This window comes from Ruditapes philippinarum, unplaced genomic scaffold, assembly GCF_026571515.1.
Source record: "Ruditapes philippinarum isolate M1 unplaced genomic scaffold, ASM2657151v2 ctg4298_1_1_1_1, whole genome shotgun sequence".
Lineage (NCBI taxonomy): Eukaryota > Metazoa > Mollusca > Bivalvia > Venerida > Veneridae > Ruditapes > Ruditapes philippinarum.
In genome coordinates this window covers 12,738-30,307 of record NW_026864615.1, presented here as the reverse complement: position 1 = coordinate 30,307, position 17,570 = coordinate 12,738, and the positions used below count along the sequence as shown (strand labels likewise).

Below are 17,570 nucleotides of genomic sequence, written 5' to 3'. Positions count from 1 at the left end.
ATAATACATCTTTGCTTTGTACAAAATTTTATTGACCAAAACAAAGATATATTACTAAAATATCATTTTACAGAATAATGAAGATGAGCATTATACTAAGCCTGTCCCAACAGTTTGCATAATACTTCTATAAAATAAAATAAAAAGATTGTCATAACATTTTAAAATCTAAACATGTACATATGTAAATTTAATATAATTCCACTTTACATGCAGAATGTCATACATATTTGATAATGGTTTAAAGATAACAAACATTTAAAGGTACTCGGATCCACATTCCATATGATGGGACTGGGAATAAATTTCAAGATTAATTTTCCATTTGATGTAGTCTAGACCAATAACTTCAGACCATTTGCTCAATTGGTTTTTCCAGAATAGTTATTCAAGGTGTGAAAAATCACCCAAAATTGAAAAGCTTTGCAACGCTTTTCACTCAAATCGGGCTGAAATAGAACACAAATCCGATTTTCAATTTATTACTCTATATATTTCTTAATTATCTTTTGCTTATCTCTCTGTTTAAAATGCCCCATTTGGTCGATGAAAAAAATCAAAATTTATGTTTCTAGGCTTTTGGACCTCAGTGGAGTTCCTTTAAAACTATGCAGTATAGAGTAAGCACACCTGTGCAGTCCAACAAGGCTCTAATGTGTTGGCATGGTCGAGTGATTAACACATCAGACTAGTATTATCTAATGATCGCTAGCAGCATGGGTTCAAACCCTGTCAGGGGCAAGTGATTGTTTTTTTGAGCAAGAAACTTTACACTCATTGTATAGTACTCACTGGTTGGTTCCAGGATTCGAAAGTGTGTCTATTAGCTTTATAAAGCTTCCTACACAATCAAACTAATATAAATTACGGTAGGTATAAACCAATATTAGGCTCTGTATAACGTTTGTAGATCATTTTTGTGTATTTAAATTGAGATCCCTTAAATTTCAAATGGACAGCTTGAAATTCAAAACTGGGAAATTGTGTTACACAAATTTAGTAGGTCAAGTATTATAAACTTTAATGTCATTGTTTATTTGTTTAGACTGCAAACAGTCGTATCAAAGAACTAGAAGACAAGATGGAGGACATGAAGATTCAAGTTAGATATGAAATCATGAAAAATGAAAATATAGAAAAGGTAAAAATTTTAACATTATTTGATTAAATTATTCACTTTTTTTTATTTCTTTGTATGATTATCTGGTTTTCTGTGACCATTGTAATTAACAATAAAAATTATCAACTCTTAGCAAAAATCAAGAGATGTTGGTAGGACCAGCATGCTCACCTATTTTTAGTGCTTTATAAAAGCCTTGATTATTTAGAATTTTCAGAATGTTTAAAAAGGTCCATAATTCTGTTAAACTCCATGTTACAGTTATGGACCTTGGACAGTTACCTCCTTAATGATCTCAGAGTGTGAAATTTCAATCCATTCCTTACAGTAGTTTTGGAGATACCAACTTACTTTGACTGTAATTAATATGGTATTTCACAGAATTTAGAGACTATTCCACGATTAAAAGATACGATAAAGGAAAAAGAAGAGGAAATACAAGACCACAAGAGGCAGATAGAGGAGAAAAATGCCTTACTTACTGCAGCAAGGAAAGGTGTACGTGAATATAAGGATAAACTCAGGGTATGTCTAAAATGGATTATTTTGTTATTTGACCTAAATGTTCCTGCCTGGAATAATATGCATGGTAGGGCACCTAAGATACGTTCCTCCTCCTGTAAAGCTGGAAAGTCACCATATGACCTATACTGTGTTGGTTTGACGTAAAACCCTACCAAAAACAAATTAAAAAAATCCTGAATTATAATTCTCCATTAGTTTAAAAATACTGGATTTAGCTTAATTGTAAGGCAAGTTCTTACAGTTAATATTTGTTACTTTCATATCACGTATATTGAAAAAAAATTTAACAGTTATTGATGTCAGCCATGACCCGAATGTAACCTTGGGCATGGATGTACAACCTCTGTGATAAGTGGCAGACACCTTAGTAATACAGACTATTTAATTTGTTATACTGAAATATGATCACTTTTCCTTCAATGAATTGATATGGTACCTTTTTATGTTATAAAGAAGATAACATTATCTCTCATTAATGGACTAAAGAAAACCATGTCTGCAATTGTCAACTACTTGTTTGTTTTCCTTGCACTTGTGTGATTTTCCGCTTCTAGAATTTTCTTTCACTTTTTATGTATATGTTCATTTTGTTTTGTTCAAACAGCACACAGAGCAAGAAATATCCCGTACAGAGGGATTGAAGGAAGAGCTACAATTATCACAGTGTGAGGTTCAATCCCTGAAACAGCTCATGTACGGCAAGGATTACCTTGTCACACAAAAAACTAAAGCTTTAGACTTATCCAAGGTAACATTATTTTTATATGATCATTTCGTTGCATGCAGTCTAATCTGGTATATTCTGTTGTATGTTTATTACTATAATAGGATTGTTAACACGGTCGATACCAGTAGTCGCCTCGGGTATAAATTTCACCTCATACTAGGTCTTGCTCTTTAATGTTTTCTTTAAATCACCTTTAAATAGGAGTCTCTGTGATAAATGACAACTCATGTCAAATTCTATTTACCAGTATAATATGTTATAGGAAAAAAACACATTTAAATTTAAGAATGTAGTTCTAATTCATAGATAAAGTGATTTTTAGCTAAAAAAAATAATTTGTGCGTATTCATAATTCGAAGGAAAAAAAATTGATTTTGAGCAAAAAGTACCTTATTTGTAATATCTTCCTGAAAGCGGAGTGTTGTTGGTTTCACATTGTTATACAGTCAAACCTGAAAAACAAGGCCATCCAAAAGAGAGGCCGAACATATGGCCTCTATAGACAAGTGGTCCCTTTATCTAGAGGTTACTTCGTTCTATTTTATCAAGGGTTGTTGAAATACAGCCTTTATATGCAAGTTGATGTTTATTCAGAGGTGGTTTTTAACACAGGTTTGACTGTAATGAATTACTTTTAATAACAAGTTACTTTTCACTTTTTAATCAACAAAATAGTTGACTATTGTTAAATGTTATATTTTTGTTGCTTACAATCTTTACACATGCATCTTGTATTCTTGGTCAAGTTACGTAACTCTGTTACACATTTTGTCAAATATTGTGCCCCCTTGTATTATTTGTTATTTCAGGAGATTATAGGTGTTTTAAATGATAATTTAGACAATGATCATATACAACGGATACAGCATTTAATTGACAGGCTCAGTGATGGACGCCCTAGGACTATATCTGCCAGGTAATTGGATATTGTTTAAGCTACAATCTCATTGGTTTAAGCGGACAGTGGCGGATTACATTTAGATTAATAATTTCTTTTTGTTTGAATGACTGTATTATATAGTTTGGAAATAATAAATTTAAAAAATGAAATTATTACTGAGTTTGCCCCCCAAAAAAGCATGTGATTTGTTTGTTGTTTTATAAGCATTATGCTAATTTAGTTGGAATGTCTTTCACAAATGAATGAGGAAAAGTATCTTTCAAAAAAACTTGTGTTTTCACATGGTTGTTTTATTGAAAGATTATTTTTTATGTAAATGATACTTGATTTCAAATACTTATATCATTTTGCCCTCAGTTAAATTTGAGTGAGTTGTACATGTAAATGGTAAAGGATAATTGTTTCTATGTAACAAAGGTAGCTGGTTCGATTCTGGTGTGAGGCATGATTTGTCTATGACAATAGACCTTGCACATTGGATCTAACGAGCATTTTGTCTCTCACTGCTGATTCAGATATTGTGGGGGATAGGTAGAAAAATTTGGTAAATACTGGTTAGTTATACAGGAAAGCTGGCTTAAAGATGGATCAACCCTTGAGATATGATAAAAAAGAATGATGTGTTTATAATAATCAGCAAAAAAAGAACCCAAAACAAACCAGCAAACAATCCTGTTTGTTATTCTCAATAAAAAAAAATATATTTAGTTTCGTTAAATAATTAGTTATATATGACAGAGACTGTGTTATGTTAAACTGTATCATATAAGTATTTTATGGTAACTAAAGGGAGATAACTTCAAAAGCTATTTAATGTTTTGATAACACACATTTACTTCCCTTTCTTTTATCATTTTATGGAGAGCAAAAGACAAACTTTGATTAAATTTACAGAATAAAAAACTGCCAATAGTTTTAAAAAACATGTGGAGGATATAAATTGTATTTCTTTACATTTTCAAATTCAGTAAACCTAAAATGAAACATACTGTAGTTGTCTCCAGCAAGAGTGTTATTTTAAAAGAAGATTTTTTTCAAAGAAAATTTACAAATATTTTTGTTTGATCTGAATTAGAAAAAAGATGTTTTTTATTAACTATAAATAAATTTATGAAAATTGTAAAGTTGATTTAGAAATCATTACAAAATAAAATCTTTTTCAGATCTAGTGGTTCCACTCTAAGTTCTTCCAAAGAAATGGATTTTCGGTCATCTTCAGCCCCACCTCCTAGACCACAAAGTTGTTACCCAATCCCCACCCACAGGGAGCTTGATGTCAATAATCATCCATATGGTATGGAGTCAGATCACAATGGAAACCAACAAAATGGTTCCCATGGTAACAGATCTCATTCATGTAGCAACAAAAGATTTCTAAACCAGACTATAGAGATGCCAGATAAAAGAAAAAGGCCAGTTTCAGCTATGCCTCAACCTGTGAAGAGAAACGCTTCTCAAGTTCACAGAACCACTTCCTACAAAGAGGCCCATAAAGTTTACACAAAACCGCTTCCAAGAAAAACGCAAAGTTTCGAGGTGGAGTTAATTCAAACACCTAGAAGCAGTACAACTTATAAGTCAGAAAAACAAGGGAATACAAAACTTAAACCCTCATTAGACTATAGTATAGGAACGGAAAAAGATAGCGAAAGAGACTGCATATCTCCTCGTGATAAATCGTGTCACGAGAAAGGACCATTGCCTAGTGATGCAGACTCAGTGTTTTCTTCCGAGTCGGATTTCGAAGAGGAAATGACATCGGAACAGGAGTATGAACTTAAAGGTTTCAGTTCCCGTGAAAAAGATCAAGCTCTTGCGGATATTATAAATGTTGGTGATAGAGTCCTTATTAGTGTTCCACAGAAACCTCCCAGATATAGCAAAAGAAAAGGTAGTTTGTTTCCAAATATCTATTTGAAATATGAAGGGAATATGTTTAAAAAACAGTGATTTTATTCAATAAATTCATAATTATATTATTTCCGCTATTAAGTTTAAAAATAATTTATATATGACTACTACATGTATGCTCATCCATGAGTAAAATTTTTTTAAACACAGAAAACTATTGAAATCCATGAAATTCTTACTGAATATCGCTCATTCTCAATAAAACACAGCATTTGATGTTCCACTGGATAGCTCTTGTAAGAAGATTTTTCTTGAGGTCAAAATGTCGTTAGAAAGGTGGCTGCCACTTTGTCTAATAGGTACCCTCTCAGTTTTACATTTTTATCTGGAATTTTTCGTTTACAAGTACCATTAATGCCCTAAAATGTAACATACGTTACTGTCGCCACCTAGAATTTTCAACTTTGAAATTGTGTTTCAGTAAAATAAGTTCCAGAATAAACGAAACATGTGCAATTAGTCATTGCTGTGTGTATATGCACTTTGATTATTAGTAAAAAATATATTTGACTCTTAAAAACCTCATTGATATAATGGACAATCAAATGTCGCCAAATGCATACAAATAAATAGTGACATTAAACCTTAAACAATTAGAAGCGAAACAGAAATTACATAATTGAACCGATGCATGCTTAATAATACAGCAACTATATAATTATAAGCAAAAATAAGCTTGCAGCCTCTCAAATATCATTCTGTTTTTGGAAATTTTCATTTTTTATTCAAATCTTTTCAACAGCATTTTAAAAAGAAACATACGTTACCATTGTTTAAGAGCTGATCCGTTCAAGGAAGACTCCAAACAAGAAATAAAATTAACATATGTGTAACTCCGATATATATGTTATACGCTCTTGCGTCATTTTTCAACTCACTTTCAATGTAAAAATGAAACATACGTTACCAACTTTTTAAAGTAATTTTATCAAAAGGGAAATTGAAGTCAGAAAGCACATATAATAGTAACATTAACTTCAATTTTACATAAGTAAGTAAATTTTATTAACTTTGGTCGAGTTTTAACTTGTTTAAATAACCACAGTGAAACAAACGTTACTTTTATCAAACAGATTTTATATTGTTTTCACATGCAAATATAAAAACATAAAATCGCATTTATATGACAATAGAATGATGTACATTTGATTCCTAAATAAAAAAGTCAATTTTACATGTAAGTTTCAATTCTGTGATAAAGTTCATAAATGAGCCAGTGTGAAACATACGTTACTCCAACTTAAAATTCCACAATTTTTGAAAATTAAAGGTAAAGTTGGGATAAGCATGCCTGTTTGTAACGGTAACCTTGTATTAAATGTAAAAAGATACAAAAGTGTTTTTGCAAAGGAAAGATATTTACATAATATGTTGATGTACCAGCAGGAATGTTAAAGCTTGAAGTTCTCAACAACAACTAATTCATTGATGCAAAGAGCTTACTGGCCGTATTTCATTCTATGTATAATAAGGTTAAAATCATATCCAAAAATATAAATTATTTTACAAAAAATAAAATTGTTTTTGTGACCTTTACTTGTATTTGAATAAAATGAAACATACGTGACATGTTGTATGGGGATAAATATAGAACTGCTTAGCAATAAATTTTCCAAATATGAAGAAAGTGGAAATTTGAATGTTTTGAAAAAATGTTCTAAATACAACATTTGTGTATGCATTCAACCTCTCATATATTATATAATGATATATATCCTTTGAATGAAGACATAAAATAATCATTTCCAAAATTGACTCTTTTTGCTTTCTACGAATATTTAACTTTAAAGAAATTAACTGAAAATTAGCAAGGTACCTAACTTCCTTGAATTTTCCTGGGTTAGAAAGTCCCTCTAGATAGAGAATTTACAGATTTTGATATATTTTACAGACATTTGTTATTTATATGCAGCCAATATGTTACATTATTAGATCTGAAATCTACGTTACCAAGGAAATACAGTGTCATTACCGAAATAAATGCCATCCTGTTATATTATAGTTTCTTGTTGAAAATATTTCTGGCAAACTTGCAAAATACCCTATACTTTTACTTCAGCGATAAAAAATGACACAATGACAACATCAAATTTTTAATATTTTCCAACCTCAAATGCTTTATTTTATTGAGAATGGGCGATATGTCTTATTTGAATAAAAGAATGAATACATTATGTACAGGAAGCTGCATTCCATATTATGGGTCAAGTAAAGTTTATTCTTTCTTAAAAAAACTGCCAGCTTTTTAATGACACTATATATTCATATTGTGACCACTTTAGTGTGTAGGGTTATAAACATAACGAATCTACTTTAAATAAAGTCAAATTATGTTTATTTTATACATACAATGAGGCTGTGTAGCAATTATCAATATTTGCTAATCTCAAATTTGAGCATAGTATATCTTTAAATGTTTTTTCTCCTTAATTTAGATTGATTATATCATATATTTATATTGCAGCACCAAAACCTATTAACTATACAGGCATTGTTAAATTCAAGGGTAAATTAAACCCAGAAAAATATGATGCTCGCATACATGTTGGCGTGCGGATGGATGAACCTGGTATGTTATTTTATCTTAATAAACCATCCATTAAATCCATAAATTTGTCAAAATTTACCATTGTCTGTATGTGTTTATTGCCATTATTCAGTAATTTTAATACATGTATACTTATTTATTCCAATTATTTAAATCCATTTGGACCATGACAATCCAATATATTTCATGTACTGGAAACAGATGCTTATTGGAAGTTGCATGAGTACAGTACATATGACTATTTCCGAGTGTGTCATCAGGGATTAAGGCTGTGAGAGACAAAACTATTTAAAGGCACATTATGCCTTATTACAGAACGTCGGTGGTTCTACTCAGGTGCCTTTTCGTGCCTTAAATAATGCATGGAAGGACACCTGAGGTCTTCCTCCACCAGTAAAGCTGGAACATTGCCATAAGACATATACTGTGTCAGTGTGATGTAAAACCCAATCAAACAAACATTATGCCTTATGGTTTTCAAGAATGTTAGATGCTTGTTACCTGAAGAAAGAAGCGATGAATGTGAAATAATTTTCATAAAAGTAGCAAATTATGTAAATAAAGTAGTGTTTTGATTTCCATGCAAAATATTTATTCATTATAACTGCTTGTAGTTATTGCCAAAAAGCAAAGGATTCCAGTTATTGGCCAATAAGAAACCTGTTGGATACTATGAAAGAACACCAAAATTAATTAAAAAGCTTTTGAGAAATAAAAATGAAAGCATTTCTGAGGCATAATTGGCCTTTAAATGAAATCAGTGAAGAATGTTGAAAATGTCTTGCGAAACAAAGAGATTGTATACTTGTATTAACATTGATTATAGTCATGAAATAATATATAATGTTTTGTGTTTTAGTTGGAGATACAGACGGCACATACAAAGGGAAGCGACTGATGTATACACCTTCTGATCAAGGGAAATTTTTCAAACTAAGGGAGCTTACCTCTGTGCTCAATGTTAAAGTATGTTGATTTATGGAAGATAATTTTTTTCACCATTTTCTGAAATACTATCCAGTTTGTTGACACAAAAAAGTATATACATGTACCATAGATAGTGTCTTTGTCAAAAATGATGTAAACTTTAGGAATTTGATAAAATTGATTGACATTTTATCTATTTTGAAAGCGATTTCATTAATTATTTGTCTATGTATGTTTTTATTATCAATTAGTGCAAGATATAAAAACATGTGTTTTTAATTACTTAAAATAATGTTGGTTATTTTTCTATTTCAGACTGGGAGATATATTCCTGTACAAAGGTTAATTATTCACTCACTACATAAACGAAGTAGATCGGAGTCCCAGGCTGACCCATGAGTCCTCGATAAGAGGTCAACTTTTCTGATATAGAGGACCACTCATGTTAATTTGACAAGAAGAATAAAATAGGGTTTCTTATAGTGCTTTCATTCACCTTGAAATAGAGATAACACCACATGTTAGACTTACATACTGAAAATAAATATCAAATACATGTACATGCATTTAAAGTTTTAACACAATCATTAACATTTAGGCTATTCTTTTTAAAGGGACTCCACTGAGGTTTCTTAACATGACAGGATGGAAAATATTTTTTTGAGATTATTATTCCATTTGATGATTGTATAGACCAATTTCTTGTGTCCAAAGTTTCAAATTATTTGCTAACCCCGTTTTTCCAAAATGGTTATTCTATTTGCGAAAAATGACATAAAACTTGAAAAGCATGGCTCAAAAGTACGATTTTCAGTTTTTCTTAATTATTTTTTGCATGTCTTTCTCTTTTAAATGCCATAGCTGATCTATGTAAAAATTTAAAGTTATGTTTGTAGGTTTTTAGACTTCAGTTGAGTTCCTTTAATGTATAAAAAATCATTTCTTGAAGAATGCTATATATTACAAAATTAATACTGTTATATGATGATTATTGTACTGAATTATCAATAATTATTTATTACCAATTAACAACTTGTCTTTATAGTTAAACCAGTGTGAAAGACTACCTCTAAATTAAAGACCATCTTGTAAATAAAGACCACTCTTCAACAAACCTTTTTTAATTGAATAGAACAGAGCAACCTCTAAAATAATGATCATTTGCCTATGAAGGCTATGATTGGTCCCTCGTTTGGATGACCTTTGTTCACAGGTTTGACTGTATTACCAAGTGATCTTTATAATAGAACAGAACAAAAACATTGTTTTTGTAATTTACATAATGATACACTATATCCTTATAATACACATATGGAATAAGATAACTTGCTTAGCACATATGAGGATTTAAAATGCATTGGAGAATAATCAGTCATGTGTAATCATTGTGATCAACTCAATGTTTCATCTATGGGACAGCAAAATTTATGGTTTATTATAAAGTGGTCAGTCATTAGTCAAGGTAAAGTGTTTAATACATTTCAGGTTTTGATAGTGGAATCAAAAAGTTTTCTTAATTGAAATACTAGTGATGCATTGATAATTTTTAATAAAAATATGAATTTTTCAGCATTTTACTACAGTTCATTAATTCTTTTACATGTGTTGCTTTTGTCAGATACATTTAATTGATTCACATATAATTCACATATGATATATTTATAACATGTCATGTCTGATTCACATATAATTCACATATCATATATTTATAACATGTCTAATCGCCTGCTTTGCTATGACTTTATAACAGTACTTTTGTAAAAAAAATAAAAACGGGATTGCAATGTAAAAATGCAAACAGTATTATAATAAGCAAGGTTTGAAAGATTATCATCAGATGACTGTGATGTGCATATATACATGTATACCAGGCTTATTACTGTAGGCAAAATAAAGCCAATTAATAAAACTTCTGGTAAAGATGTTGGGGTGTCCATGGCCGAGTGGTTAAGGTCGTTGACTTCAAACCACTTGCCCCTCACCGCTGTGAGTTCAAATCCCGACAGGGACTTTGGATTCTTTCATGTGAGGAAGCTTTCCAGCTAGCTTACGGAACGTCGGTGGTTCTACTCAGCCTGAAATAATGCACGGAAGGGCACCTGAGGTCTTCCTCCACCTATACTGTGTCGATGTGACGTAAAACCCAAAGCAAACAAACAAACAAAATAAAACTTCTTTTTTCAATATCTTGGGACAGGCTTGGGCCAGAGACATCCTAATTATAGCTTCATGATAATGCATGTTTGTAACATTGCTTTTCATTTGATAATCATGACGCTTATATAAATGATTAACATGGCTTTTTGTCTGATAAAAGAAGTTAGCTCTATAATAAATTTGTTTGTGTGACTTTGGTAATATATGCAAACAGGATTTTACTTCAAAGACACTGATTTTATAAGGCCATGTAACCTGTAAGAAATCTTTATAACCAATAACGTATACATTTTACCTAATTGAAAAAAAATTAGTTGATTTTGAGATGTTTCAGCAGTTGAAGAAAATAAATAAACCTTAAGTTTTTTTCTTCATTTGATTTTACATTTCCAGTTAACTTTCTTGTTTTAATCTGAAAGCTCAAAGTGCGAAATATCTACGAGGTTTTTTTTTATCAAATACCAGTGTTTGGTTTTTATGGAGAAAGAAAACACAATGATAATAGTACAGTAAACTCTGATTATAGCGATATTGGCTATTGCGATATAACACTTATCAGGATGTTGTTGCAGCAGTCCCAACTGGTGTTTTCAATTTGGTTGCCTCTCTGATATAACTACTGAATATCGTTATAAGCGGAGTTTGCTGTAATACTATAACAATACTGTGTTAAGTTTCTTTTTTACTGACTATATTTATGATGGGGAACGTTGGTTATAAGTCAATTTTCTATTTTGTGATCATAGATATGGTTATATTAGATACAAGTGACGTCTCATACTAAGAATGACATTATTTTGTTGAAAATATCAGAACAGACTTCACAAATGAACTACACTAGACTCAGCTTGAGGCATCCGTCATTTAAATTTACATATCATGTTTGCATTAAAATGGCATGCCTTCAGATGAGCCGAAATATTTCAAGAAAATCAAAATTGAGAAAAATGTACTGAGATTATAAGAAAAGTAAAAGGATTTAGTAATGACTTATATATTATGTGCGATTAATGTTCACCATATTTTTACTGCATGGCTTACGCAGTTTGTTAAAATATTCAAAAACAGCCATAACTGCGACCTCTTTTTGGTAATTTATGTGGCTTGTAAGCGGCATTTGCAATGTGTCAATTACTTTCTTTGTTCACTTCACAGTATTTGACATTTCAATAATTTTTCAAATTTTCATAAAAAATTAGCATGAATCTGAAGGCATGCTGCTTTTAAATGTTATTCAAAATCTTAGGTCATGTTAAAGTATTTTTAGAGTATAAGAAGATGAAAATATTTATATATTAAGTATTAATAAATTACATTGTATGTTCCTATTTGTTAAACATTAATTTATCTTATCTGTGATATTTTTTCCAAGTTGCATATAGTAGTGAAGAATAAATTTTCACAATTAACGCTTTTCCCTTGTCTATTTCTGTTATACCATTTGTAGGCTTTTTTGGGGCATTCATATTATACCATAGGATAAATAAAGGGGGGAGAACAATCAGGAAGGAAAGGTCAGGTGAGGAACTGGTAAGGGGGAGAATAGTCTGACAATAACGGATAAATACATGTACTGTTGAAACCATTTTTATAGTGGAGATCTATAAAACGGATAAATAATATATACAGGCATTTTCAGTAGTTCTATATGGAAAACCAAGTCCGGTTCTAGCCTCATGGAATATAGTCAAGCTGACAAAATCCATGGTGATAGGCCTTTATTATGGTTCTAAACGGAAAACCAAATCCGGATCTAGCCTCAGAGAATACAGCCAACCTGAACAAACCCAAGGTGATCGCCCTTCTTAGTAGTACTAAACGGAAAACCAAGTCCGGTTCAGGCCTCAGGAAATACACTCAAGCTGACCAAACCCACGATGATAGGCCTTTTGAGAATAGTTCTAAACTGAAAACCAACTCTGATTCTAGCCTCAGCGAATAGTCAAACTGACCAAACCCACGTTGAAAGGAGTTTTTTTAGTAATTCTAAACGGATAACCATGTCTGGTTCTAGCCTCAGGGAATATATAGAGTCAAGCTAACTAGACCCACGGTGATAGGCCTTTTTAATAGTTCTAAACGGAAAACTTATTCCCTTTGTAGCCTCAGGGACTATAGTCAAGCTGACCAATTCCACGGTAATAGGCCTTTCTTATAGTTCTTAACGGAAAACCAAGTCCGCTTCTAGCCTCAGGGAATAGTCAAGCTGACAAAACCCACCGGGTTAGGCCTTTCTTATAGGTCTAAACGAAAACAAAGTCCATTTCTTGCATCAAGAAATACAGTCAAGCTGTCCAAACACATTGTGAAATGTCTTTTTAATAGTTCTAAAGGGAAAACGAAGTCAGGCTAACCAAACCAACGGTAATAGGCCTTTTTCGTAGTTCTTTACTGAAAATCAAGTCCGGTTCAGGCCTCAGGGAATACAGTCAAGCTGACATAACCCAAGGTGAAAGGCTGTTTTAGTACATGTAGTACTTAACGGAAAACCAAGAACTGTTATAGCTTCAGGAAATACAGTCAAGCTAACCAAACTCACGGTTTTATGCCTTTCTTATAAATCTAAACAGAAAAACAAGTCCGGATTTAGCCAAGTCATGCTGCCCAATAGATCTAGACGGAAAACTAAGTCAGGTTTCTACCTAAAGGGATACAGTCTAGCTGACCAAACACACGGTGATAGGCCTTTTAGTTGTTTTAAACGGAAAACCAAGTCCGGATCTATCCTTTTGGACAACAATCAAGCTGACGAAACCGACGATGATAGGCCTTACTTATAGCTCTTAACGGAAAACCAAGTTTTGGTTCTAGGCTCAGGGAATACAGTCAAGTTGATCAAAGCCACAGTAATAGGCCTTTCTTATAGTTCTAAACGAAAAACAAAGTCTTGTTCTAGCCTTAGGGAATACAGTCAAAATCACCAAACCCAAGGTGATAGACCTTTATTTTTAAAAGTTCTAAACGCAAAACCAAGTCGGCTTCTACCTTCAGGAAACAGTTTAACTGTTCAAACCCACGGTGTTTTGCCTTTTTTTATAGCTCTAAACCAAGTCAGATTCTAGCCTCATGGAATAAAGTCAAGGTAATCAAACCCATGGTCAAAGGCTATTTTAGAAGTTCTCAAAGGAAAATGAAGACCGGTTCTAGCCTCACGGAATACAGTCAAACCCACGGTGATAGGCCTTTTTAGTAAATGAAGTTCTAAACGGAAATGTCCGGTTCAGTCCTCAGGAAATACAGTCTAAAAAAACCTATCATCGTAGGTTGTGACAGTTTAACAGTATTCCCCAAGGCTATCACCGTAAGCTTTAGTGCTCATAGAACCCACTAAAACGCCTATCACCGTGGGTTCTATCAGCTTTACATTATTCCCAAAGGCTATCACCGTGGGTTTTATTGCTAACAAAACCCTCTAAAAGGCTTATCACCGTGGGTTGTGACAGTTTTACTGTATTCCCAAAGGCTATCACCGTGGATTTTATTGCTACAAGAACCCTCTAAAAGCCATATCACCGTGGGTTATGACAGTTTAACTGTATTCCCCAAAGCTATCACCGTGGATTTAATTACTACTAGAATCCTCTAAAAGGCCTATCACAGTGCGTTGTGTCAGCTTTACTGTATTTCCCAAGGCAATCACCGTGAGTTTTTATTGATACTAGAACCCTCTAAAAGGCCTATCACTGAGGGTTGTGACAGTTTTACTGTATTTCTCGAGACTATCACCGTGGGTTTTATTGCTACTACAACCCTCTAAAAGGCCTTTCACTGTGGGTTGTAACATTTAAGTGCATTCCCCAAGGCTATCACTTTGGGTTTTATTGCTACTAGAACCCTCTAAAAGGGCTATCACCGTGGGTTGTGACAGTTTTACTGCATTCCTTGAGGCTACCTCCGTGGGTTTTATTGCTTCTAGAACACTCTAAAAGGCCTATCACTGTGGGTTGTGACAGTTTTACTGCATTCCTTGAGGCTACCTCCGTGGGTTTTATTGCTACAACAACTCTCTAACAGGCCTATCACTTTGGGTTGTGACATTTTTATTAAAAGTGTATTCTCCAAGGCTATCAACTTGGGTTTAATTGCTACTAGAACCCTCTGAAAGACATATCAGCGTGGGTTGTGACAGTTTTATTGTATTCCCCAAGGCCATAACCGTGGGTTTTATTGCTACTTTAACCCTCTTTAAGGCGTATCACCGTGGGTTGTATCAGCTTTACTGTATTTCCCAAGGCTACTACCGTGGGTTTCATTGCTACTAGAACCCACTAAAAGGCCTATCACCGTGGGTTGTTTCAGTTTTACTGTATTACCTTAGGCTATCACCATGGGTTTAATTGCTACGGGAACCCTCTGAAAGACATATCAGCGTGGGTTGTGACAGTTTTATTGTATTCCCCAAGGCCATCACCGTGGGTTTTATTGCTACTTTGACCCTCTTGAAGCCGTATCACTGTAGGTTGTGACAGTTTTACTGCATTCCTTGAGGCTACCTCCGTGGGTTTTATTGCTACAACAACTCTGTAACAGGCCTATCACTGTTGGTTGTATCATTTAAGTGTATTCCCCAAGGCTATCAACTTGGGTTTGCTACAAGAACCCTCTAAAAGGCTATCACCGTGGGTTGTATCAGCTTAACTGTATTCCCAAAAGCTATCACCGTGGGTTATATTGCTAATAGACCCCTCAAAAGGCCTATTTTACTGGCTGGGACATTTTTACTGTATTCCCAAAGGCTATCAGAGAGGCTTTTATTGCTACTAGAACCCTCTAAAATGCCTATCACCGTGGGTTGTATCAGCTTTTCTGTATTCCTCAAGACTTCACCGTGGGTTTTATTGCTACTAGAACCCTCTAAAAGACCAATCACCTAGGGTTGTGACAGTTTTACTGTATTCCCCTTGGCTATCACCGTAGGTTGTATTGCTACAAGACCCCTCTAAAAGGCCTATCACTGTGGGTTGTTACAGTTTCACGGTAATAGGACCTTTACAGGGTTCTGGTAGCAACAAAACTCACGGTGATAGCCTTGGGGAATACAGTAAAACTGTCACAAACCACGGTGATAGGGCTTTTGAAGGGTTATAGCAGCAATAAATCCACGGTGATAGTCTTTGAGAATTCGTTAAATCAGTCACAACCGTCGGTGATCGGTCTTTTAGAGTGTTCTAATAGCAATAAAACCCAAGGTGATAGACAGTTTTACTGTATTCCCAAAGGCTATCACCGTGGGTGTTATTGCTACAAGAACTCACTAAAAAGCCTATCACCATGGGTTTATGACAGTTTTACTGTATTCCTCACGGCTTTCACCGTGGGTTTTATAGCTACTAGAACCCTCTAAAAAGCCTTTCATTTAGGGTTGTGACAGTTTTACTGTATCCCCGTGGGTTTTATTGTTACGAAAACCCTCTGAAAGGCCTTTTAAGTAGTTTTTAATGGTAAACCAAGTCAGGTCTAGCCTCAGCGAATACAGTGAAGCTGACCGACCCAACGATAATAGGCATTTTTCGTAGTTTTTGTCCGGAAACTAAGCCATGTTCTAGCCTCAGGGAAAAAAAGTCTGTCTTTCTAAACCAACGGTGATAGGCATTTCTTATAGTTCTAAACGAAAAACCAAATCCGGTTCTAAACTCAAGGAATACAGTCAAGCTTACAAAATTCACGGGGATAGGTCTTTCTAATAGTTATGATCGGAAAACAAACCCCGGCTCTGTCCTCTGAGAATACAGTCAAGCTAACCAAACCCACGGTGTATGACCCTTTTAGTATTTCTAACGGAAATCCTACTCCGCTTCTAGCCTTCGGGAATATAGTCAATCTTAACAAAAGTCTGGTGATTTGCCTTTTTAGAAGTTCTAAGCGGAAAACCAGTCAAGCTTTCGAAACCGGCGGTGATAAGCTTTTTTAGTAGTTCTAATCGGAAACCAAGTCCAGTTCTAGGCTAAGAGAATCGAGTCGAACTGACCAAACCCACAGTGATAGGCCTTTTAAGTAGTTCTTTACAGAAATCCCAGGCCTGATCTAGCCTCAGGGAATACAGTCAATCTCACCAAACCCACAATAATAGACCTTTTAAGTAGGTCTGAACGTGAAAACAAGTCCAATTCTAGCCTCAGGGAATACAGTCAAGCTGACCAAACCCACGGTGATAGGCTTTTCGATCAGTTCTAAACGGAAAACCGAGTCCGGCTCTAGCCTTTTGGAATCAGTCAAGCTGAACAAACCCACGGATGTAGGCTTTTTGGGAAGTTCTAAACGGAAAACCAAGTCCGGTTCAGTTCTAGCCTAAGGGAATATAGTCAAGCTGACCAAACCCAGTGTTATTGGCATTAAAGTAGTTCTAAACGGAAAGTCATGTCATTTTGTAGCCTCAGGGAATACAGTCAATCTGACCAAATCCCACGGCGAAAGACCTTTCTTATAGTTCTATACTGAAAACCAAGTTCGGTTCTAGCCTCGGAGGATATAGTTGAAACACCAAAGATACGGTTGCGGGTTTTGAAATTCCATTAGTTTGGACTTCTTCTGTACAGTTTTTCTTATTTTGAGCGTCATTTAAGCATATATCAGCAACGTTTTTTCACAATTATTGTTCCCAAAAGATGAGACAGATCCATGTCTACTACATTCTTCAATTTCATCTTCTTGACCCTTTCCTTCAAACTTCGGATAGGAATCCCGAACACAATGGTAAGAATGTACAGAATGGATACGTTATTTCGGTCTAACCTACTCTATGGAACTTAACATG

General features: G+C 33.9%; 1 protein-coding gene across 6 annotated transcripts in view; it reads left to right on the top strand.

The window, feature by feature from the left end:
* LOC132726265 (filamin A-interacting protein 1-like) overlaps nt 1-17,570 on the top strand; it is a 70,855-nt gene that overhangs the window by 50,373 nt on the left and 2,912 nt on the right. For all 6 annotated transcript variants that reach the window (XM_060711552.1, XM_060711554.1, XM_060711555.1 and 3 more), the window contains exons 6-13: nt 1,046-1,141; nt 1,502-1,645; nt 2,250-2,393; nt 3,182-3,288; nt 4,437-5,164; nt 7,649-7,753; nt 8,592-8,698; nt 8,975-10,121. In XM_060711552.1, the coding sequence (XP_060567535.1) occupies nt 1,046-1,141; nt 1,502-1,645; nt 2,250-2,393; nt 3,182-3,288; nt 4,437-5,164; nt 7,649-7,753; nt 8,592-8,698; nt 8,975-9,058 (1,515 nt within the window). In that variant the 3' untranslated portion in view covers nt 9,059-10,121. The remainder of the gene's footprint in view (nt 1-1,045; nt 1,142-1,501; nt 1,646-2,249; nt 2,394-3,181; nt 3,289-4,436; nt 5,165-7,648; nt 7,754-8,591; nt 8,699-8,974; nt 10,122-17,570) is intronic.